The sequence below is a fragment of the Bactrocera dorsalis genome, chromosome 6 (assembly GCF_023373825.1).
Source record: "Bactrocera dorsalis isolate Fly_Bdor chromosome 6, ASM2337382v1, whole genome shotgun sequence".
Lineage (NCBI taxonomy): Eukaryota > Metazoa > Arthropoda > Insecta > Diptera > Tephritidae > Bactrocera > Bactrocera dorsalis.
The window spans coordinates 27,604,851-27,631,702 of record NC_064308.1 but is presented as its reverse complement, the minus strand read 5'-3'; the positions used below and the strand labels follow the sequence as shown (position 1 = coordinate 27,631,702).

General features: G+C 38.3%; 1 protein-coding gene and 2 pseudogenes across 26 annotated transcripts in view; 1 reads left to right on the top strand and 2 right to left on the bottom strand.

Annotated features, from left to right (window-relative positions):
* Positions 1 to 26,852, top strand: part of LOC105233049 (calcium/calmodulin-dependent protein kinase type II alpha chain) — a 417,125-nt gene that overhangs the window by 237,906 nt on the left and 152,367 nt on the right. Inside the window, exon 3 of one of the 26 annotated variants that reach the window (XM_049460551.1) lies at positions 1,549 to 24,854. The exons of the other annotated variants lie outside the window; for them this stretch is intronic. Within the exon in view, the coding sequence (XP_049316508.1) occupies positions 16,654 to 17,973 (1,320 nt within the window). The 5' untranslated portion in view covers positions 1,549 to 16,653 and the 3' untranslated portion in view covers positions 17,974 to 24,854. Of the gene's footprint in view, positions 1 to 1,548; positions 24,855 to 26,852 lie in introns of those variants that run through there. 26 annotated transcript variants of the gene reach the window in all.
* LOC125779895 (small nucleolar RNA U3) lies at positions 9,412 to 9,613 on the bottom strand (annotated as a pseudogene).
* On the bottom strand, positions 10,212 to 10,294 carry LOC125779878 (small nucleolar RNA U3; annotated as a pseudogene).

Sequence of the window (26,852 nt, the reverse complement as noted above, 5' to 3'; positions counted from 1 at the left end):
CGTATACTCAGTCGCGCCACTTCAGCTGCGAGATGTCACTACTAAGAGAATCGAAGCCGATTGACAAAAAGAGCTCACTCTTAGTACTAAATCCATTTCTGGATACGAAAGGTCTGCTTCGTGCTAATGGTCGGCTTGCTAACTCAAGCCTGACATATAACGAACGCCATCCTCTAATAATACCAGAAAAGTCTCGACTTGCAACATTGCTACTCAAGTATATACATATACTAATGTTGCACGCGGAACATCGCCTAATGCAATATATAATCCGCCAAGAGTTTTATATTCCCCGACTTAAGCCTCAAATAAAAAAGTGCATTTTCATGTGCAAGATCTGCACTATGCATAAACAGAAGATGAGGACGCAGATTATGGCAGCACTTCCACCGGAACGCTGCAACTTCGCTCTGCCTTTCACTATCACAGGTGTTGATTTTGCTGGGCCTTTTCAGATAAAGGCATCCATGCTAAGGTCTCCTACCCTAATGAAAGGCTACGTGGCTGTCTTTGTCTGTTTCACGACAAAAGCAGTGCACCTCGAGCTATGTACTAATCTGACAAAAGAGGCTTTTCTCGCGGCATTTGCTCGCTTTGTCGGACGTCGCGGTTTTCCGTCCAAACTTATGAGCGACAATGGAAAAACCTTTATCGGAGCTCAAAGAGCCACAGAAAAACAGTTTGTGGACTTTATTAAACAAGTCTCCCCTGAGATTGTACAAAAGTACGCCCCCCAAGGCATTAATTGGCAATTCATCCCCCCAAGAGCTCCTCATATGGGTGGTTTATGGGAATCAGCTGTAAAAAGCTTCAAATCCCACTTAAAAAAGGTAGCTGGAAACTACAAATTTAATTACGAAGAATTTACAACTCTATTAATTCGCATTGAAGCCGTTCTCAATTCACGGCCACTAACAACACTCTCGCAAGATCCCTCAGATCTCACAGCCCTAACACCAGGGCACTTTCTCAAAGGAGCACCCATTCTGGCCACACCTGAGCCAGGCGTGGAGTCGCTATCCTTATTAAATCGATGGGAAAGAATTAAAATTCTCCATCATAATTTCAGTCGCAGATGGAAAGAAGACTATTTAAAGGACCTCCACAAGAGGTATCGATGGAAAACATCAGAAAATGCCCCAAAGCTTGGAGATTGTGTACTTATTAACGACGATTGTCTCCCACCTACCGAGTGGCGACTTGGCCGTATAGAAAAGCTCCATTATGGCTCAGACGGTCACATCCGCGTCGTTGATCTCCGTACTCAAAGCGGAATACTCACCAGACCGCTGGTCAAATTATGCTTTCTACCAACCGCGGATAATAACGAAAATCCGATACTAAACAATCCGAACATAATGCCGTAACGCAAATGAAAATAAATCAATAAAATCGCAACCCGCAACCAACCGTTAACAATAACAATAAAAATAAAAATAACAAAAGAATGGTCGGTCAATACGACGACCCTGTCATGCCACATAACGTGGCACAATCACACATTCTATTTATATACTACCATGTATATTCAAATACAATTTTTTACAGAGTTCAAGATGGACGTGGACATGCCTACAATTCCAACTCCAACTGTTCGGTCGGCCAGCAACGGGGCACGTATTGGGCCTACTCCTCCGCCCCGCTCAACCAATGCTGCGGTATCGACTGCCGCTTCTGGTAGTGGCTCACGAGCAGCCCCATCAACGCCATCCGCTCAAGTCGAGCCGCGTCGCATACGATGCCCGCTATGTCGCCGGAAACATCGCCTACCACACTGTGGGCTCTTTAAGGAGTTGACACCAACCCAACGACAGCGTGTGGCCCAGGCACATGAGCACTGCCTCAACTGCCTGTCGCACACGCATGGGACGCAGGAGTGTGGCTCAGCCGATTTATGCCACACGTGTGGCAGACCGCATCACACGCTGCTGCACAGGACCCCACGACGCGATGTAGGTCGGCCAGCTGCCCCAAGCACGGGTAGATCCACGCAAGGAAACCGGACGGTGCGACGCCGAACTACTGCAGCCCGGCCTGCGCCCCATCAACGGCGTTCGCACCACGTTGCACCAACCAGACGTCGTCCCAAAGCGTCACAGCATCGCCCCGCTACTGGACTCAGTAACGTAGTGGCCACACTCCAGCAACTGCAAAGATTGCTAGGCTAAATATTCGCCTAGGGGGGCCGGGATGGCTAAATGAGATAAGCCGCCCCCTCCTAATGCCACTACACAAATACACCACCATCATCAATACACCACCACCATCAATACACCACACACACCGAAACTACATTCCACTACCCACAGGCGAGAGGACATCCACACACGCAAACACATACCACACTGGTGAAAAGGGGATCAACAAAAAAGTTAAGATCAGTCTCGTTTTGACCTACAAACGGAGTCTACGCATCGCCGCTTAATTCTCGCTTTCCCGCCGTCGCCTGCTATTTTGCTATTTATCTCGAATCGAAACATTGTAATTACTGAAGTTATAATCGTTAAAAGGGCTCAGTAAACCCAAATTGAAATTAAAGCTTAACCGTGTTTTTTATTAAAATAAGTGGAAGTGGTAAGTGTCATCAAGATAAAACGAATCGGACATTACTGATTTAAACAGATTTGTTACAGTTTTTTCGTTAAAAATGTATGCAGAAGGTGCGCCAATTCACAATGGACATGCATAATAGTCATTGGCAATAAATTTACCGAATAAGCCGTTCATATATCACTAAATTCTGCAATGGGTGCTCTCGTGCCCTTGTATATTTCGGTATAGTATTTTTGCAATCTGCAATCTTGCAAGAGCAAGCGAATACCCCTAATGTGGTGGCAAAATAAACAAAACCAAAATAAACTACATACATAAGTGCAGTGACTTAAGCAAAAAAAAAATCAAAGTGACAAAAAACCATTTCAGTGACAAAGTGAAGTGATGCAAAGTGCAGACACAAACAAAAACAAAAAATAAAACTAGAAACCGAATCATAAGAGCAGAAAAATATTAGAAAAACCAGCTCCGAAACATTACAAAAACAAAAACTGCGGTGAAAAAACAAAACATACAAAACTGTACAAATACAAAGAAAACATATATCTACACAAAAACACAACAATCGAGCGCAAAAAAAGCTACAAAATATTAAACAACAGAAATACAAGGTGCCTGGAAGTGCCTGCAAACCTTAAGGAGAGAAGGAGTGGAGAAAGGAAGAGGAAAAAACGCAGACAGCATTAAAGGAATGTATGCACATACGTATATAAACCTACAAAACCCTTGAAGCAACTAAGTGAGCGTATTTAATCCATTTCTCATGCATAGGAATATGCATATACATATGTATTAAAAAGAAAATACGGATTTACATACTAACATAAAATCTGTAATAAAAATCCGTTTTAACAGCGCTATAAAACGGTTACCAATCTTATAAGACCCAAATTTAATTTTAAGGGAAAACCGATAAAAGTTTGGTATAATACATACATACATACATATGTATATCTAAATATTTAAAAACTTAAATAAAATACTCGTAATTATCAAATTCTTATAACATATCTATACAGCCATAGTCAAATGTTATTACACATTACTAAATTTTTTTGCATTTCTAAGACTGCTTCGATTGCCGTTGTTGTTGTTTTCAATATGAAGCAAATTTGTTGTTGTTGGATGAAATAGAGTGTGTAGAAGAAACGAACAAAAATTCAAAGAAAATAACGGAATATTTCTTACAAAAACAATACTTTTGTTTGACGCATATTGGCGTCAGAAGTTATTATACACATTTTATTCGTAAAAGTGGACGAAAACTCGTTATAGGCCAAAGGGAAAAAACAAGATTAATGAGAGTCCTTATGGTAAATCCAACAATAAGCCCTATTCGTCTTGCAGAAAATTCGGAGGAACTAATTAGGAAGAAAGTTAGTGAAGCTACTTTACGTCGCAAGATGAAGAGCATGGGAATCAAGACCTATGTAGTTCGCAAAGTGATCGACATAACTCCAAACAACAAAGCCAAACGTCTTGCCTTTGCTCGAGAGCATATTAATAAGTCCATAGAGTTCTGGCACAACGTTCTGTGGACTGACGAGTCCTCTTTTCAGTTCCAGGGGTCTTTTGGAAGAAAGTATATGCATCTACCGTCAACTCTGAAAAGCAAAGCACGGCAGCCTCTAAACAGATTCGGTGGAGGATCTGTAATGTTTTGGGGATGCATATCATTCTATGGATTGGGAGAGCTCGTACCGATTGAAGGAACTTTGAATCAATGTGGGTTTATCGATGTGTTGAATGATCATGCATTTCCTTCAGCAAATAGCCTGTTTCCAAATACCGACTGGATTCTGCAACAGGATAATGCTCCTTGCCATAAAGGATGGTTGGTAACGAAGTTTTTAAATGAGGTAGATCAAGCTGTTCTTGCATGGCCCCCTCAAAGCCCGGACCTTAACATCATTGAAAATGTTTGGGGTTTCATGAAACAACAAAGAAAAATTGATAAAAGTCGAAAACTAAATGACACTCTTGAAGAAATTAAAAGTATTTGGGCTAAACTACCTCTTTCTTTTATTCACACCTTGATTGAGTCTATCCCGGCCAGGCTGCAAGCAGTAAGTGATGCCAAAGGAGGAGTAACAAAATATTGACTCATTAAAATTAAAAAAAAAATTAAAAATTTATAGTTCTTAATATAAACCATATAATATGACATTGTGTAGTTATCTTTGACACGAATAAAATGTGTGTAATAACTTCTGATGCCAGTATGCATCAAACAAATGTATTGTTTTTGTAAGAAATATTCCGTTATTTTCTTTGAATTTTTGTTCGTTTTTTCTACACACTCTATTTCATCCAACAACAACAAATTTGCTTCGTATTGAAAACAACAACAACGGCAATCGAAGCAGGCTTACCGAAACGCAAAAATTTTTAGTAATGTGTACTAACATTTGACTATGGCTGTATATATAAAAATGAAATGGTGTATAGTTGTAACGCTAAAACTCGAAAACGGCTGAACCAAATGAAATACTTCCTTTGGGGGATTTGTTTGTTATTACCACGCGCAGGTCATGTCTTAAAATCAGAACAAAATATTAAGGGGGCGTGGTACCTCCCATACAAATTGAATTTTTCAAGTCGAATATCTTCAAAAGTGTTTAAGGTAGGCGCATGCAAATTGGTACAGAGCTACAGGATAACAACACCACTCTCACCTATAAAACCGAGGGCTATCGAATAAGGGGGCGTGGTACCTCCTATACAAACTAAATTTTTTCAGCAGAATATCTGTGAAAGGGTTCAAGGTAGGGACCTGAAAATTGGTATAGACCTATATGGTATCAAAAGGCTTCTTAAACATAAAAGAAGGGGTAATCGGAAAAGGGGGCGTGGCACCTCCCATACAAACTGAATTTTTCAAGGTGAATATCTTCAAAAGTGTTTAAGGTAGGAACATGAAAATTGGTATAGAGCTATAGGAAACAACACCATTCTCACCCATAAAACTTGGCGTTATCGAAAAAGGGGGCGTGGTACCTCCCATACAATCTTTAATTATTTTGGTTGTTAATCCACCATATATTTATCTCATTTTCCACCTAGCACGACATTTTGGTTGTTTCTTGCTATTTTTGTTTATTTATCGGTGACAGTAGCGGTTATATCGTAATTTTGGTTGTGTTCGTGCTATTTTTGGTTTATGGAAATGGCAGTTTTATGAAACAAACACAAATTAAATTAAACGTCAATTTTGTTTTGCAATCGAACACGCAAAATTTAGAGGGCAATAAAAATGCGCCTTGCTTTACTGATATATTGATATATTTTGTTTTAAAAAGTGAGTTATTTAGTGAAAGTGATTTAGCGTGTTGGCGAATACCGATTAATGTACATTGGAATTTATCATTCAATTGATCTGCTTCCTTAGTCTAATTCATTAATTTTTGGAGTTTTCAAAGGTAAGTTATTGGTCCGTAAAACCTTATATGAACTTTATGCAAATGAATGATCATTTCCAATTAGATATTTGTTACGATGCCAAGAATCAGTACGTATGGTAACACTTCTCGGAGTTCCCAGGCCGCAAGGAGAACACGAAATAGCAGAGCACGTCAAAGGGAAAGTGTTATTGAGAGGGTATCACCACGAAAAAGACTGCTGGAGAATAGCACGCACCAATTAGAAGATGTCAACCAAACATACAATCAGCAAGAACGATTGAGAAGAAGGGAAGTTCACAATCAGCAACAACGATCGAGAAGAAGGGAAGTTCGTGCTCGCCAAAGTGATGAAGTAAGATCACAACATGCGATTATTCGACGACAACAGCGGCAACATCTTTCTTTTGTGATCATTGAACGGGCAGGTTTTCGATATGATCCAAACATTCAATATAGCGCATCTGTTCAAATAGGTCAGATGTCAGTAGTTTGTCAATATTACAATGCAGTCAAATTTAAAAATGAACCGCCAGGGTTATGTTGCACCGGGGGAAAGGTTAAGTTGCCAGAATTGCTTCCACCACCACAGCCATTGTTCCAGCTGCTTTACGGTGAATCTCCTCACTCGAGCCATTTCTTAAAGCACACTAAAATGTACAATGATTGTTTTCAAATGACGTCGTTTGGCGGTGAAATTGTAAATGAACAAAACTACAATCCAACGTTTAAGGTATTTTTGCCAAACAATATTCGACAGAAACTACAGAGCTTTCCTCCAATTAAACGGGTTCATGGGCAAATTTTTCATCTCGCTGGATTGCTGTTGCCGCATCCAGATCAAGAACATAAATATCTCCAAATTTACTTTCTGGGAGATTCACATGATGAAGTAAATTGGCGTTGTGCTATCTTCAATACAACGAAAAGAGAAATAATCGAACAATTGCAGCAAATGTTACACGAACACAATGGCCTCATTAAACTGTATACGATTTCGGTGGAACGTATGCCAACAGATGATCATAGTATAATCATACAAGCGGACAAAAGACCAACGGGGACACATGAAAGACAATATAATGCACCTACAGTTAGCGCAATATCAGTTGTTGTTGTTGTAGAAAATTTGCAGTCGCGTGATATTGTTATCAAATGTATAAATCAAAACGCACTAAAACGGGTAAGTGAGACACATCTGTCTTACGACGCAATGCAATATCCGCTCATGTTCTACCGTGGAGAAGACGGATATCACTTAGGATATAAGATGATAAATCCGGTGAATGGTTAGTAAAAAAAATTTTTGTTTGCTACTTCATATAGGTAATTTAAGCTTTTAGGTGTCGAGACAAATAAAAAAGTCAGTTCAATGAAGTTTTACGCATATCGAATGATGATTCGCCAAAACTATGACAACCACTTACTGAGATATGGACGGTTATTTTAACAGTATGCAGTTGACATGTACGTTAAATTTGAGACAGAACGACTTAATTACATGCGATACAATCAGTCGAAGTTGCGATCTGAAGAGTATATTCACTTAAGAGATGCAATGAATGGTGATGCGGATATTACAGATATTGGTCGACTCTATATTTTGCCATCGACATACATTGGCAGTCCTAGACACATGCGTGAGTACTCTGAGGACGCGATGACTTACGTGCGCAATTATGGACGGCCGGATTTGTTTGTTACATTTACTTGCAATCCAAAATGGCCAGACATTACGAATCTATTGCATCCCGGTCAATCACCAAGCGATCGCCACGACGTTACAGCACGCGTGTTTAAACAAAAACTCAGATGTGGAGAAAATTACACCTGACCAAATTGATGACATCATTTCCGCCGAAATTCCTGATGTTGAAATAGATCCAGAGTTGCACGAAGTGGTGATGGCCAATATGGTTCATGGACCATGCGGAGAACACGATCCATCTTCGGTTTGTATGTCGGACAGTAAATGCAAAAAACGCTATCCCCGTGCTTTTATTTCGGAAACTCAAACTGGAAACGCCGGATACCCTCTCTATCGGCGTCGCTCACCCGCTGACAATAGCAGAACATTTATCACTCAATTGAAAGGAAAGAATTTCGTGGTTGATAACATATAAATGTTGAGTATTGCAGTTCAATAAAATCAATTAAGTATGTTTGCAAATATGTCACCAAAGGAAGCGATATGGCGGTTATTGGCGTTGAACGAGATGAAATTAGCAAATTTCAAATGGGCAGATATGTGAACTGCAATGAAGCAATCTGGAGAATATTTTCATTTGCAATTCATGAACGCCATCCTACTGTTGTGCATCTGGCAGCTCATTTGGAGAATGGCCAGCGAGTTTATTTCAACGCAGAGAAGATAGTACAGCAAACGGAAATACCACCAGCAACCACTTTAACAAGTTTCTTTGCAACTTGCGCCAGTGATCCCTTCGCGAGAACATTGCTTTACTCGGAGATGCCTCGGTATTATACATGGAATGCATCGTCGAAGAAATGGTTGCGCAGGAAGAACGGCCATCCGGTAGATGGTTATCCAGGTGTTTTTTCAACTGATGCATTGGGAAGAACCTGCCTGTATATCATGTTTTTTTATTTAAATTTTTTATCAAAAACAGTTCAAAAAACTCAGCAATAATTTCTTCTTCACTATTTTTCAATATTGGGAACAATGAAATTAGGAAAAATCGTTCATATTCTATTAAAACCAATACCAGTGTAAATGAAAAAAAAAATCTATTTTGGGCAGAACGAAGTTTGCCGGGTCAGCTAGTGCATACATATATAACTACTTAGTGAAAACTTATATTCGTTACATATTATATAATTGCCAAGCGCAAAATATATATTTGTATATTTACATATATATATCTATAATACATATTAGACGGCGGTCCTAATAGATACCATGTAAAAGTACATATGAACATATGTATATGTATATATGAAAAAAAAGGTGCGTGAAGTCCCTACGCGCGGAAGAAGTTATACTTCTTAGTGATATTCAGAAATGCATATCATTTTGTATGAAAGAAAACTATAAAACTTAAATTTACATTTTATAAATTTATTATGCACACATTATAAAGCAAAGTCTAAATGAAGGAGTTTGACTCGAAAAGTAGTTCTTGTCTCTTCGTTGCGGAAGGGAATATGCAGCGTAACCATCTCTCTTTTGTACTCTTCGAATTGGGTTGTCATATTATAATTTGTATATCTAATAACATGGTGTTTAGTCAATTTCTTGTATTCATTAATGGCGTTGCAACTTCAAAAAGTCACACAAAATAGTTGAGAATTCGCATAAATGAAACAGAAACGAAAGAAAAATAATGCGCAAGTATACAAACATACATATGCCTACTGTACTTATTATATGTATATATTGTACTTATTGACTGCATACATAATTATTTGTACAAAACCTTGGAATTTATTCATTAAAATCACCACTCAGAAGTCGTTTTATCCGTTGTAACCAAGCGATCATGGAAGAAACATCATTTCTAATATGCCACAAGATGAAATTAGAAATGAAGTCCGTAAACCCCACGCTGTCGGATAAAACGATATACCTAGTCATCGCGGGTCGATTTGCAAATAAGGAAATGAAGACTGACTACAGAAATAATCCTGTGAAATATAGTCTTATTTTTTCAACGGCCAACGCAGAGTATTTCAACCAAAAGTCACACAAAATAGTTGAGAATTCGCAGAAATGAAACACAAACGAAAGAAATAATGCACAAGATACAAACATACATGCGCACGCATGTGAATATGTCACCAACCAAAAATTTAAACATTGTTCTACAAAAACAACAATAGCATAAGCAGACTACATTGTGTTGCTGGTAGAAAAGCCGAGCTGTGCCGAAAGAAACGATCGCCGATTGTCACCTCTTCCCTTGCTCTTCGAACATCTTCGCAGACAAGGTTGCCCAATACGAATCTATCGCAACCTTTTCCGAACTCGTATAAGAAGTATAACTTCAAAAATGTGTTTATGTTCTCTGTGTGAGAGGTGTATTTTGTACACATTTTTCGCTGTCAAAATGGAATAAAATATAAACGAAAAGCAAAACGAAATTCTTCGTTGGGAGTGTATTTCTGTGTCTTCATATTCTATGCTTCGGGATATAGTATGCCTATATGTGAGAGAATTGTAAAAAATGTTAAAATCGCGAGGCGAATTCCGACCTACAATGTTAACAAATGCGGTGAATTCCCTAATGTGAATCTATCAAATGTTCGCAGTCGAACCTGCACCTTCTCTATACTTTTAAGTTCTCTGGACTGACTACAGAAATGATCCTGAGAAGTATGGTCTTAATTTTTCAAAGGCCAACGCAGAGTATTTCAACCAGAAGTCACACAAAATAGTTGAGAATTCGCAGAAATGAAAACAAACGAAAGAAAAGAAAAAGAAGTATAACTTCAATAATGCACAAGCATACAAACATACATATGCGCACACATAGGAATATGTCACCAACCAAAAATTGAAACATTGTTCTACAAAAACAACAATAGCATAAGCATGACAATATTGTGTTGCTGGTAGAAAAGCCGAACTGTGCCGAAAAAAACGAACAAACGATCGCCGATTGTTACCGCTTCGCTTGCTGCTCGAACATCTTCGCAGACAAGGTTGCGCAACTTGCATTTAACGCAACCTTTTCCGAACTCGTAAAAGAAGTATAACTTCAAAAATAACCCTGTTCAGTCTCTCTCTCTCAAAAATAAATAGTATAACATTTATTTACAAATATACGGCAAAGAATCTGCCAGTGACACTAAATAAAGTCTCAAAATATTACATATTAACACATATCCGCGCTCTCTTCTCAGAGCGAACATACATATATAAATATATTTGTACATATAATCATACGGCAAAATCTGCCTGTGACGCAAAACACAAAATCTCCAAAAAAAAACCAAAAGTTCAAAGTCCACATTTGCAATTATCCAGCAATACCTCTTGTTCTTTGGCAAACAAAAACAAGAAGGATTGTGGACAAAAAGCTAGTTGATCTCTCTAACGAGCTCTCAATTGCTTAAGAACAGAAACATAATTATAAATCAGTGGTCGGCATGAGAGGATCTGTCACTGTGTTGGTGAGCACGAAAATAAAGTAGCCTAGCAAGAAATTGGAATTAAAATTAAGCAATTTTTATTATTAATTAATAGTATAATGAAAATTAACAAATTGTCTGTTGAGAATATATTCCCTATTATCTTTAAAAGACTTGGAACATAAAAGGCATTGCATGGCATCAAAGGCATTTAGAATCATAACTTATTTCTTGCAGGCCATATTTGGTTTTGCGGTATGGTCTTGCGTGATGTTAATTCGTTGCTGGCACAATTTGCACAATTGTCCTAAGAAATGCCGACCACTGTTATAAATACATAAAAACAAATTGTGCACACTTATGTAAATAGCGCATTGATCTCTTCAACGAGCTCTCAATTGCACAAAACATAAGCAACGTCATACGGACATACATACATACATACATACATACAAGTCCAAGTATTAGGGTGTACCTAAATACAAATCCTTCGGACTTCAAATAGTTTAATTAATAAAAAGCGCGGTTTTTAATAGCAATTAACAATTCAAATAAATACAAAGCGATATTAATAAAAATACGATTTTTGCTAATATTATCCGAAATAATAAACTCTTATTTACATAAAAGAGTATTTCATTTTCTATACTTCATCGCTTCATATAGATACTATAAATCAGTTTACTCAGAAAAATTTTAATACACAATATAACAAAATGGTTAATAACGGAAAAAATCATAATACATCTGCAGCAGCTATACGCTCAAAACAGGCTATCAAATTCATTTCAGAAAGTGACAGTTTAACAAGATACTGCACTAGATCGGTGAAGAGGACCGATTCACGAACACTCGGAATCGTTATTAGAAGTAAAAGGTCAAAATCTTAAAAATTTTTGGACTCGCCTCCATACGGCTCATGACGCCATTTTAGATTTTGACGATTCAGATCTGCCACAAAATTTTAAATTATCTGCTTACAAAGAAGAAGAAACAAGAAAGCGAAACAAAAGCTATGATCTCCGATCAAATAAAGCTCATTAAAGCAATTGCACCTACTCCCCACAGTAGAGTAGAGCTGCCACAAATAGATAGTCAAAAGGCATGTGACACAGAAACATTCTATGGAGATTATAAAGAATGGCCGTCCTTCCGGGACATGTTTACAGCCGTTTACATCAATCATCCAGAACTATCAAAAGCACAAAAATTGTATCTCCTACGATACAAGACAAAAGGTCAAGCAGGCGTCATAGTTAAACAGTTCGATCTTAATGACGATAATTTCAATTTGGCTTGGGAAGCTCTAAAACCAAATAATACTGGTCGATAAGCAAGTAACGACATTATTAAACTTCCCTAAAATCAAGAAAGAAACAAGTGAAGAATTTGTAACACTACAATCCACTGTTTCAAATTGTTTGTCGGTTCTATCGACATAAAATATTCCCACAGACAGCTGGGACCCAATTCTGGTAAACATTTGCACCGCCGCATTACCAGAAAAGTCGTTACTTCTATGGGAGCAATCGCTCTCATCACGAAAAAAGTGCCCAACGTGGCAACAAATGAAAGATTTTCTCACCACCCAATATGAAATTGCGGAAAGGTTAGAAGAAAAAATAATCAAAACTAAAAACATTAAACATGACCAAAATAGAAGCTTAAATAGACCCCAAGTTAGAAGCAAAAACAAATCAAACATAATTTTTAACAAAAACAATCGTTCACATCCGAACAAAGAATACGTACGTCATGCGAACTATGCACAAGAGGGCATAAGCTTAAAACTTGCGAAAAGTTTAAAAAATTAAACATTAACGAAAGGAACAACTTTGTCAGATCAAAAAGACTCTGTACAAACTGCTTGTCCCATACACATAATGTTAAAAATTGCAAAAGCAAATTTAACTGCTTATATTGTCAAAAAAGACACAATTCAATGCTTCATTACAGCAGATATCCAATCTCACTCCAAAGTAGCGCTTTTACAAAAAGCACCACGGGCATAGTTGCAAAAGCAAATTCCGAAGTCCACAATTTTAAAAATTGCTCAAAGGCACAAAAGGTTCAAACGCTGCACAGCGAAACACAAAGTGGACTAGTTACAGAACTAGTTACCACCATGCCAACTAAAGTTGAGTATAATACAAACAGATACCTTAATTCACAATTAAGGAAATTTCGAAAGTTAGGGAAACTTCCCCCTATAACAAACAAAACTCCAGAAGATCAGTATTGTGAAGACTTCTCTAAAGCCACAACTACTCGATCAAATAATGGCCGGTACGTCGTACGACAACCAATAGAGCCACAATTTTTTAATACTCCACAAATTGGTATAAAAAAAAAAGTCTGAGTTACCTCTGACAGTCCAAATTATTAAAAGCACATACAACTTTTCGGCTCCGCAGGATGGCTTTCGCCAATAATGAAAAAATAATTCTGAACAAAGCCTAGAGCGGTGGCGGGCTTCTAAACGCCAAATTAGTGCGTACTAAAAATAAAATATAAACAATAGTATCAAAAAGTCGAAAAATCGACATTTTCATACATTTTCAAAATACATACAATATCAAAAGGAAGTCAAGGCATCACCATACTCACAATGCGATACAGTGACGCACCTAGACTTAACAAAAGCAAAGATAGCTCTTATCGCACCTACATTAGCGCTTCTCATAAGGGTAGTTGGTAAGAATCTGTTGTACAACTTGAACATACCACTTAAAAAGTTATTATTCTAATGAAGCCGTTCGCAATAACCACATGCTACTCTCACGCAAGAACCCTCTAATTCCACAGCTCAAAACTCAAAGCTAAAGAGCACGCACTCTGGCCATATCTGAGTCAGACGTGGCGTCGCTATATTTCATAAAAAAAAATATAAATGAAAACCATTTCAAAAAAAGCAAAGAATTTATAACCGATATACCAAATCAATAAAATAAGAATTTGTAAATAACCGCAAAGAAAATTAATAAGAGAAAACAACGCATACACATGTTCACTATAATAATAAATCGGATAAACCCACAAAATATAGTTCCTTGCCATACGCACCTAAAGGTAAATAAATACCAAAAACTATGTTTAAAACCAAAGGCATTTTCAGCATTTACAGCATGTATTCTGGGCCCTCGGCAACTCTACAAGCAGTACGCCGGACTACATGCAACAACGTGTTATACTAGGCAAAATATTCGTCTAGGGGGCCCAGGATGTTTAAATGAGTTAAGCATCCCCCTTCTACCCAATAAAACTAGCGCATCCTAATGCAACAGCGCAATTCACCGCAACTGATGACACTTCAATACAACTCTTACCCACTAAACAAAAAGGATAGACAACATACACACATTCGCTGACACACTGCGCTCCGTCGTCATCACCCGGTCCAATTCGCTACCAACATTCGCCACGCCAACAATTCGTCACACACTCCTCGCTGATACACTTTCGTTATATACATATGTATGTACGTTCGATCATACGCGGCGCCAAGAAAATCCCTCATGCGTTCGACCACGATCCAAAGCAACTCCATCGCCAGCACCGGCATCATATTTATTAACTTGTAAAAATACAAACTTAACGCTTTAAATAAAATTGTTAAATACAAACCTTAAACTCAGATACTTTTATTTCAATCAAAGCAGTGGTGTGTGTTCCCCAATAAATTGGGTATACATTTATTCACCCTTAATGTTACGTCGTGCTGGGAAACAACCATTAAAGCTGTTTCAACAAAATTAGCTTAGAACACATGTTTCTAACACTTCTTTATACATTGGGAAATGAGATAATAACCACGCCCACCTTCGTATAACATTATAATCAATCAAAAAATTTCACAACAAAGATGGTGCTTAAGGACTCCATACGAATTGGTGTAAAAATTGGGCATGGCACCGACCGTTCTTAGGTGAAATCTTATATATCGGGAGCTACTAAATAACTTTCGACCAAATCTGGTGCATAACATTATCTTGACACTGGGCGAATCAGTGCCATATTCAGCAATTTTTTATATTATTTGAAAATATAGAAACGAAACTTCAACCCAAGGCCTTCTCATGTCTGAAAATTGGCGAAAGCGCCCACATACCTAATATGTTGACCTCAGCTATGGATAACTTTTTACTGAAAATCTCATGTGTAACCGAACGTTTTAGATAAAGAATTAAATGTACATTGTATTATATTTTAAAGTTATTACTTATTTAAAGCATTCCAGTGGACTCAATGCCACATTTGGAACGACTTACCTTTACGGAGCATCTCGACAGTATAGCATTTATGGAATACTAGCTGCTTTGCAGTGCCTATTGCATGTGGAGACTCAGCATTGCTCATTGCTTACTGTAGGGTGGGCCATATAAAATTTTTAATTTAAAGATAGGGCGTAAAAGATTGAGTGTAGCGTTTGCTGTATGGCCGTCCTGCTGGAGCCAAATGTTGTCCAAGTCTTCAATTTGCTTGAAGAAAAATTCGGTTCGGATCGCGATATCGCTCACCATTGATGGTTACGACGGTTCCTTCTTCATTTTCGAACAAAAATGGGCCGATGATTCCACCAGACCAAAATCCGCACCATACAGTGATTCGTTCTGGGTGCATTGGCTTCTCGACGATTACGTGCGGGTTTTCTGTGCCCCAAATGCGACAATTCTTCTTGTTAACGTAACCATCGAGGTGGAAATGAGCCTCGTCCGAAAAGATGATTTTTCGGTAAAATTGACCATCCTCGGTCAAACGATCTTCCGCCCAATCTGCGAACTGTTTTCCAGTTTTCTTCTAAATTAGAAGAGCGAGTATTAAGACGGTTGTGTTAATTATAAAAATAAAAATAAAGTACATTTTCAAAATAACATTTTTTCAAAAAATTAATATTTAGTTTAATATTGTAAATTTACAGAAAAATTATGCAAATTGGGTTGGGAATAAGCGAAATCTTAAATTTAATGAACTTTTTTTTGGTAATTCAAAGTGGATACTACAGTTGAAGTGTTGGATTATCGTGTGAAAAGGTAGGTTTTACATTTTTCTTAATTCTGCCCGCGTAACTTTTTCTTAGTTTCTGTGGTGCACATATGTGTACCTCAGGACTAAACATTAGTTTTGTGTAATGTATGACCGATTTTTAGTTTCAACATGGACGACCGAGAAATTGAGGCTTTATTGAATGATAGCGACTTGGACTTCTCTGGAAATAGCGATGATGAGTACCTACCATCAGATTTCATGGAAACGGACAGCGAAGAAGGTGCAGATATCATGGAAATGGGTGGCGAAGAGGGTGCAGATGTCATGAAAATGGATGGCGAAGAAGAAGCAGGTGTGGAAGTGGTACAGAACGAGACGAATTCAGGAGAGGAATCGCAGAATACACTGCGTTCAGCGTTGTGGCGCACTACTGAAATGACTCCTCGTGGGCCAGACATTTCAGAGGATGTACTTGTTTCGGAGGGTACTTCAGACATGAATATATTGTACTGCTTTTTTGAGTATCTGGGCCTAGAATTCTGGGAGTTAGTAGCAGAGCAGAGCAACCTACATATATTCGGCACAAAAGCGGGATTTAAAATCGTTGAACACGAACGTTATTGAAATGATTAAATTTGCAGGCGTGCATTTGATGATGGGCAACCTCAAATATCCTCAAGGTAAGCTTTACTGGAATAGAGAGTTATGTGTGTCTATTATTGCAGATACAATGAACCGAGACAGATTTTTTGAGCTTCGAAATTATCTACACTTTGTAGATATAAATAAGCCAAATGCTGATGACAAACTATGGAAAATAAGACCACTAATAGACCCCATTTTGAAGAGATGCCATAAGTTGTCACGGTCTAAGCATATGTCCATAGACGAACAAATTATTTCATTTTCAGGACGATGTGAATTTCGCCAATATGTGCCTTCTAAACCAAATTCTCTTGGTCTTAAGAACTTTATACTGGCTGCCCGAGATGGACTGGTGTTGGATTTTGAGATTTATGTTGGCAAAAATACTCTACCCCAAGAGGTTGTGAAAAGTCTTGGACTAGGAGCAGGCATGGTAGAAAAACTTTGTCGCACAATTGTAAACAGCTGTGTCCTGTACACCGACAGGTTTTTTACTAGTCTAAAACTGGCCGAGCTTTTGCTACAAAAAAATAATGGCATTTTTCTGAGTGGGACTGTGATGATAAATCGCATTGGACCAGTAACAAAGAAACTGAAGGCTGATAAGGTTCGGCAAAAAGGACATTGGGATGAAAAAGTAAGGAGTGACGAACGAGTATGTGTCGTCAAATGGATGGATACAAAGCCTGTAACAATGCTGTCGACATGCACAGGAGGTACTCCGGCAGATACCTGTAAACGTTGGTGTAAAAAACAAAAGCGAAAAATTGACGTAGATCGGCCAGCAGCTATTAGAAATTACAACACCTGTATGGGTGGGATTGACTTATGCGACAGGCTAATTGCTTACTACCGGTGTAGTATGCGAACAAATAAATGGACAGTTAGAACTTTCTGTCATTTCCTTGACCTAATTGCCGTCAATTGTTGGATTATGTACAGGCGTTGCTGTGCTGAAGAAGACATCCAACGCAAGGACAAATTAGAACTACTCCCATACGGACTTAATTTGGCCAAAGAGATGATGAACTATGCAGGCGGAAGAGTTGAACTTCCTCGAACCACTTCTCGTTCCAGCACCAGTGCCTCTAAAAGATCCCGTTTGAATGTTACAGACGACGAATTAGACTATGTCGATGAGCCTCCTGCAAAGAAACGCCGCCAGATTATCCCACAGCCACCAACCGAAACCAGACTGGACAATGTTGGTCATCAGCCGAGATTCGTAGACAATAACTTCGCCTCAAAATGTCGTCATCCGAAGTGCTTTTCACGCTGCCGCACTATTTGTGTAAAATGAAATATCTACCTATGTATTTTAAAAAATAATTGTTTTGAAGACTATCACACCATGAAAAATCTCAACTCGAAATAACATAAGTGAGACCTGAAGTACACATATGTGCAACCGATTTTTTCCATACTTACAAATAAAAATTTTTATATCTTTCAAAGCATGTGTTTTTTTATACCTCCACAACTACAAAAAAACCAAAAAAAAACATTAAAACCATGTTTAGATCATGCTCGGGTCTGAAGAGGTTAATTGGTAGATAAAATTTATGCCACAATTATTATACAAGCCGACGCCATTTCGCAAATGATAAAATAAATTTTTCAAGAGCTCAAAGCATGCGCTACATCAGCTCGAACCTACCCACCCTACGCCTTTGCGCAAATGATCATATCATGATAGCAAACGCCCACATACAGATTTGGCAATGGCAATAGCAATACGTTTGACAGTTAGTATTCTATAAATTCTATCCCGTCGAAACGCCCCGTTACATACGTTGATTTTTTACGTTATTTATAGGAATTTTTCATCAACTCATCGGTTACAGCTGCTTGAATGACAGGAATATAATCATATAGTGCTCCTTTCATGTCGATTTTCAGTTTTGGAAATAGAAAATAGTCATATGGTGATAGAGGCGAATCCTCCTCTTCTTCTTCTTTACTGGCGTAGATACCGCTTATGCGATTATAGCCAAGTTAACAAAAGCGCTCCAGTCGTTTATTCTTTTCGCTACGTGGCGCCAATTGAATATTTCTTCCATCTGCTTCCTCCGGCGGGTACTTTCGAATACTTTCAGAGCTGGAGCGTTTTCGTCCATTCGGACAACATGATCTAGCCAGCGTAGCCGCTGTCTTTTAATTCACTGAACAATGTCATTATCGTCGTATATCTCATACAACTCATCCTTCCATCGAATGCGATATTCGCCGTGGCCAACGAGCAACGGACCATAAATCTTTCGCCTTTCTCTCGAAAACTCGCAACGTCGACTCATCAGACGTTGTCATCGTCCAAACCTCTGCGCCATATAGCCGGACGGGAATCTGGTTCCCAGATAGACGAAATTATCTACGACTTCAAAGTTATGATTGCAACAGTGACGTGAAAGCCAAGTCGCGAGTGCGACGACTGTTTGTTTGATGACAGGAGATATTTCGCCTTGCCCTCTTTCACTGCCAGACCCATCTGTTTTGCTTCCTTATCCAGTCTGGAGAAAGCAGAACTAACGGCGCGGGTGTTGAGGCCGATGATATCAATATCATCGGCATACGCCAGCAGCTGTAAACTCTTATAAAAGATTGTACCTGCTCGATTAAGTTCTTCAGCTCGAATTATTTTCTCCAGAAGTAGGTTGAAGAAGTCACAAGCCACACTGATAACGTCCAATCAGTTTATTGACGGTGGGCTTTAATCTTTCACACAATACGCTCGATAGAACCTTATATGCGATGTTGAGGAGGCTAATCCCACGGTAGTTGGCGCAGATTGTGGGGTCTCCTTTTTTATGGATTGGGCATAGCACACTTAAATTCCAATCAAAAGGCATGCTTTCGTCTGACCATATTTTACAAAGAAGCTGATGCATGCTCCTTATCAGTTCCTCACCGCCGTGTTTGAATAGCTCGGCCTGCAATCCGCTGCGTTCACTGCCATTCAGCAGGCTGGAGAAGTGTTCCCTCCATAATTTAAGTATGCTCTAGGCATCGGTGACTAGATCACCTTGGGGGGTTCTACAAGAGTATGCTCAGGTCTTGAAACCTTCAGTTAGCCGCCGTATCTTTTTGTAGAATTTTCGAGCATTACCCCTGTCGGCCAGCTTATCAAGCTCTTCGTACTCACGCATTTCGGCCTCTTTCTTTTTCCTTCTGCAAATGCGTCTTGCTTCCCTCTTCTCCTCTCGGTATCTATCCCATCCCGCACGTGTTGTGGTCGATCGTGACGTTGCGAGGTAGGCAGCCTGTTTTCTCTCCGCTGCGACACGGCGTTCCTCGTCGTAACAGCTGTTTGAAATGCGGTCCCACAGTTTTCTTATACCGCGTTGTTGACGAATGCTCTCAGAGAGTAGGAGTGCAAGCCGAGTAGAAAATCGTTCGGCTGTCTGTTGTGATTGCAGCTTCTCGACGTCGAACTTTCCTTGTGTTTGTTGGCGTGCGTTTTTTGCTGCACAGAGGCGGGTGCGAATCTTGGCTGCAACAAGATAGTGGTCCGAGTTGATGTTAGGACCTCGGAGCGCCCGCACATCTACGTGTTTTCCGTCTATCACAACATGATCGATCTGGTTGGTGGTTTTTTGATCCGGAGACAGTCAGGTCTCATCGGAGGCTGGTTGTTACTATTCATTGGGGGTGTTTTTTTTATACGTGGCGCGTCCCATACCCAGCGCACAACCCTATGTAAGAGATATTTGGCCTTCTCGCTATAGCTCGCCTTCAAACGGATGTTCTTAGGCTACCCAGAGGATACTTGGTCAAAGACCGGAAGTCGTGAGCTGCTTGAGTCATATGTAAAAGAATTGTTTCTTGTCACTTCCAAGTGAATGGCGATCAGAGAACTTTCCTCACTTGCGTGAACTTCTACACTTGATTCTATCCTCAATTTTAATTAGCCAACAAATATATAAATGTTTTACACAGTAATGTTGTTGGTTTGATTTAAGTATTTGCTCATTATTTCTTCTACGTTGCAGGTTTCATTACATATAGACGTTTGTGAAATTATATATGTAACTCCTGCACCCCTAGACAATGGATTCTCCTGAATTCTCTCTTTATTTCTTTTACAATGATTGCACATTACTATTTTATTATTACTATTATTACCACTGTCGGTACACTTTATGTTACAACTTTTTTGTTGTATTTTATTTTTTCAATTTCTTTGAGATTATGTATAGACTTTACATTTAGCTCTTTTAAATTTAAAGTGGCATTAAAAGTAATATTTTTGGATTGTGGTAATATATGTAAATTGGTCAATAAACATTTTGTAATTATTTGAAAATTTCTGATTTGCTAATTCTATTGAGCAGTTGTTGTATTTTATTACATAATTTCCATTTAATTGTAATGTTTCCGAGCCACAATTCTTTGAATTAAGTAAATTTTTGCTTTTTTTTACAATTATAATTTAATCATTAATATTAATTATTTTTGATTTAGCGTTTGTATATACAATGCAATTCTCAAAATACACATCTAACTGTGGTGTTTAAACCATCACAGTACGAAATTGTTGTTGAATCACGTAGAGTTCTGGCGAATTTTGTACGACGAACGAAAGCTGCCAACAGCGAGGTTGAGCAGTACACTCAAACGAACGTAGTGTTTACGCGGCGCAGTGAGGAATCGAATGGAAGATCATCGAATTGGGTGTGACGAAGGAATTGTGTCGAAAGCTGCCGACGCGGCCCAGTGAAGAAGCGAATGTTGATGCCCGGCTTGTATAGATCGAATTGTGTCGAGCGAATGTTGTAGATTGTAGGTGCTGGCGAAAGGGGTCGACGCGGCGCAGTGTATGAACGAATGTGTTGAATCGGCTCCGGAGACCATCCTTTATGCTGAGTGGGTGGATGTACAAGTGTGGTGAGTTATCTTGTGTGCGAGTGTGGTGTCGTCAAGTATTAGTGTGTGCTAGTTTTTCCGGTTAAAGTGGGGGGACACACTTCTTCTTCACATTTCGTGCGAATGCGAATTTCTTGGAAAAATCAAGTTTAGAGCCCCGTAATACCTCGCCGGTGTGAGTTTCGACTTTATTGCTCTGGGCACTTTTGTAGAGTGAACAATTCTGAGAAACATGCGTCTAAAGTCAAGCGATGCCTTAAAATACCTCTGATCTGTAGAAGTTTAAAGATAAAAAATCAGGATTGTCGTGTATTTTCTATGGACAATTTTTACATGCCTTGGTCCAGTTTTCAATGTTAATATTTAGGGCTAAACATTTCAAGGAAGTTTTTGTATGGTATTTCCAAGGAAATTTCGTGACGGGACTGAAAAAAATTAATAGTTCAAAAAAAAAAAAAACACCCTAATGTATATAAAAAGGGGGAAAGTAATGTAGTTAAAACTAATTTCGAAAATTCATAGTAATTGAGTATTGTAATACATTTGGAATAGATGATGTTTTTGGTAATATAAAAATGGTAAATATTTTACATAATAAAAAAATATATATAATTTATTCAATTATTATCTAATTGTCTTTATTAATATATTTCTTAAAATATTTGATTTTAGATTTATAAAGTCACTTAACGCAACAAGTGCCAAAATGATTTGCATAAAATTTTTTTGTTTGAATTATTCAATTAATTCAAATATTATGACAGAAAATAGCAAAAAAATAAAAAAAAACAACAAACACATGCGAGAGTTGTAGCACATGAAAATTTTCATTAGCTCTGCTGTGCTACCGCTCCCAATTTTTTGCTACCGCTACGCCAGAGTATAGCGCAGAATTTAATTTTTTGCTCCCGCTCCAGCTATAGTTTTTTACCTAACAAAACTCGGAGCAGAGTAGAGCAGTTCTTTTACATTGTTATGCTAAGGCTATGCTGTGGCTACGGACAAAGTGAGAGCGGTAGCAAGACTAAAATGAAATGCTACGGGAGTAGCGTAGTTTTTCAAACGCTGATTTGAACACATTCAAAATTTCAGCATTTTTTTCTTTATTTAAATAAGGGATAGATATTATATTGTATAATATTTATTATTATTCTTCTTCTTCTTCTTTACTGGCGTAGACACCGCTTACGCGATTATAGCCGAGTCAACAACAGCGCGCCAGTCGTTCCTTCTCTTCGCTACGTGGCGCCAATTGGATATTCCAAGTGAAGCCAGGTCTTTCTTTCTCCACTTGGTCCTTCCAACGGAGGTCTTCCTCTTCCTCAGCTTCCCCCTGCGGGTACAGCCTCGAATACTTTCAGAGCTTGATTGTTTTCGTCCATCCGGACAACATGACCTAGCCAGCGTAGCCGCTGTCTTTTAATTCGCTGAACTATGTCAATGTCGTCGTATATCTCGTACAGCTCATCATTCCATCGAATGCGATATTCGCCGTGCCAACGCGCAAAGGACCATAAATCTTTCGCAGAACTTTTCTCTCGAAAACTCGCAACGTCGACTCATCCGTTGTTGACATCGTCCAAGCCTCTGCTCCATATAGCAGGACGGGAATTATGAGCGACTTATAGAGTTTGGTTTTTGTTCGTCGAGAGATGACTTTGCTTCTCAATTGCCTACTCAGTCCGAAGTAGCACCTGTCGGCAAGAGTTATCCTGTGTTGGATTTCCAGGCTGACGTTGTTGGTGGTGTTAATACTGGTTCCTAAATAGACGGAATTATCTACAACTTCAATGTTATGACTGTCAACAGTGACGTGAGAGCCAAGTCGCGAGTGCGACGACTGTTTGTTTGATGACAGGAGATATTTCGTCTTGCCCTCGTTCACTGCCAGACCCATTTGCTTTGCTTCCTTGTCCAGTCTGGAGAAAGCAGAACTAACGGTGCGGGTGTTGAGTCCGATGTTATTAATGTCATCGGCATACGCCAGCAGTTGTACACTCTTATGGAAGATGGTACCTTCTCTATTTAGTTCTGCAGCTCGAACTATTTTCTCCAGAAGCAGGTTGAAAAGGACGCACGATAGGGAATCGCCTTGTCTGAAACCTTGTTTGGTATCGAACGGCTCGGAGAGGTCCTTCCCGATTCTGACGGAGCTTTTGGTATTGCTGAACGTCAGCTTACACATCCGCATTAGTTTTGCGGGGATACCAAATTCAGACATCGCGGCATAAAGGCAGCTCCTTTTCGTGCTGTCGAAAGCTGCTTTGAAATCGACGAAGAGGTGGTGTGTGTCGATTCTCCTTTCACGGATCTTTTCCAAGATTTGGCGCATGGTGAACATCTGGTCGGTTATTGATTTGCCAGATCTAAAGCCGCACTGATAAGGTCCAATCAGTTTGTTGGCGATGGGATTTAATCTTTCACACAATACGCTCGATAGAACCTTATATGCGATGTTGAGGAGGCTAATCTCACGGTAGTTGGCGCAGATTGTGGGGTCTCCTTTTTTATGGATTGGGCATAGCACACTTAAATTCCAATCGTAGGGCATGCTTTCGTCCGACCATATTTTACAAAGAAGCTGATGCATGCTCCTTATCAGTTCTTCGCCGCCGTATTTGAATAGCTCGGCCGGCAATCCGTCGGCCCCTGCCGCTTTGTAGTTCTTCTGACGGGCAATTGTTTATAATAGTTATTACTTGTATTTAAAAAAATATGTGCCTAAAATATTGATTACAAATACAAAGAGAATTCTTTTTCAAATATTGTTGATCTAAAGTATTTAATTTTTCTAATGTTTATAATATAAAAATCTATTTAATTTTTTGTAAGGATATTAGGATCACTTATGCCTTTTTGTGTTGTAGTAATATATGTTTGAGTATGCTCAATATGATTTTGGATTGAAATTAAAATAAGTAGTTTTTCTAAATTGGTATTTTGTAACATAACATCTTTTATATTTTTATCCAATCCTCCCACTTGATAAAGAACATTCTTTTGATTCTGGTTTATTGTCTCTTTAATAAGCTTATTTTTTAGTTAAAGTGACTGTTAATTTTTATTTGCTGATTTAATCCTGTTAAAGAATTATGTAAGTGAGGTAGGTCGACCGTGTTGAGGTGATATCTTTTTGATCAGCATTAATCAATTTACCAAAAAGATACTTACTTGCATTGCCTACTATAACGGGTGATTTTTTTGAGGTTAGGATTTTCATGCATTAGTATTTGACAGATCACGTGGGATTTCAGACATGGTGTCAAAGGGAAAGATGCTCAGTATGCTTTGACATTTCATCATGAATAGACTTACTAACGAGCAACGCTTGCAAATCATTGAATTTTATTACCAAAATCAGTGTTCGGTTCGAAATGTGTTTTATCGACAAATTTTGTTCAGCGATGAGGCTCATTTCTGGTTGAATGGCTACGTAAATAAGCAAAATTGCCGCATTTGGGGTGAAGAGCAACCAGAAGCCGTTCAAGAACTGCCCATGCATCCCGAAAAATGCACTGTTTGGTGTAGTTTGTACGCTGGTGGAATCATTGGACCGTATTTTTTCAAAGATGCTGTTGGACGCAACGTTACGGTGAATGGCGATCGCTATCGTTCGATGCTAACAAACTTTTTGTTGCCAAAAATGGAAGAACTGAACTTGGTTGACATGTGGTTTCAACAAGATGGCGCTACATGCCACACAGCTCGCGATTCTATGGCCATTTTGAGGGAAAACTTCGGACAACAATTCATCTCAAGAAATGGACCCGTAAGTTGGCCACCAAGATCATGCGATTTAACGCCTTTAGATTTTTTTTGTGGGGCTACGTCAAGTCTAAAGTCTACAGAAATAAGCCAGCAACTATTCCAGCTTTGGAAGACAACATTTCCGAAGAAATTCGGGCTATTCCGGCCGAAATGCTCGAAAAAGTTGCCCAAAATTGGACTTTCCGAATGGACCACCTAAGACGCAGCCGCGGTCAACATTTAAATGAAATTATCTTCAAAAAGTAAATGTCATGAACCAATCTAACGTTTCAAATAAAGAACCGATGAGATTTTGCAAATTTTATGCGTTTTTTTTTTAAAAAAAGTTATCAAGCTCTTAAAAAATCACCCTTTATTTATTAGTACCCTCTTTTGTTTACTTGTAAGTGTTACTGTTTTAGTTTACTTATGAGTGTATCTACTTGATTTATAAAATAATTTCTTTGACTTTCGCTGAAAATATCTATGTTATCTTTCATTGATGCGAGTAGATTTTTTGTTTCCTCAATATCAACTTTATGTAAAATTAAATCAGATTCTATGAGTATGCTTTGATTATTATAAATTTCTATGTATCCGTTAGTTTGTGTTATTTGTTGAGTGATTAAAATAGGTCTTACTTCTACTAACGATGACGAGATTAATAATAATATCCGCATTATTACTTGCAAATTTATAGATGATTGATTGCCAAATTTGATGGGTCTTTTTATGTTAGTGGTATGGAATCATTGTAAGGGGTTTTTCCTGAACTTTGGTTTCTCTTTATGTCTTACATTTTTAAAGTGTTTTATAAATCCTTCTTGTCTAGTTTCTGTATATTCTTCCCTATTCATATTTGCTTTAATTATTTTTGATTGTTTTATTTTACATTTTACAAAGCCTATCATAAATTATCGCATGATTTATTATTTTATTTTGTGCTTCTATTGGAGTGCATTTAATTGTGCTGTGATAAGTATCATTTTTAGTATGTGATAGCTTTAAAAATTTGTTGTGTAATTGGTAAATAGTACTCAAGATTTAAAGTCTGAATTTTTTCTGTGATTGTATTATTTAGTCTTTCCTCGTCACTATTTCCAGTGTGACAATTCGGTTCAGTTATGTGGTATTGTATTCAATGTCTATTTGGAAAATCTTCAATATTTTGAGCCTTAAATCCACTGTGGAATACCATTTTCTTTACCTTTCCTTTTATAGATAAGTATTATTCCAATTGACTTACAATGGTTCTGCTATTCCTGTCTGTAAGTAGCAGGCAGGTAGCATGTTTGGAAAATTGAAGATGATAAATGAATGTATGCTGTTTACATAAGTATGTAGGTATCAACATCATCATTATTTTATTAGTACTTTTGGGTGTTTCAGTAATAAATTTTTTTTTTTTTATGGGATTTCGATCATATTTGCTGCCTGAACATATGTCGCAATTATTTATTACCCGATGTATTTGCTCTTGAATGTGAGCATTATATAGTTCATTTATTAATTTTTCGTAGGTAGCTATAATTCCACAGTGACCACTTTCATTTTTATGAAATAATGTTATTT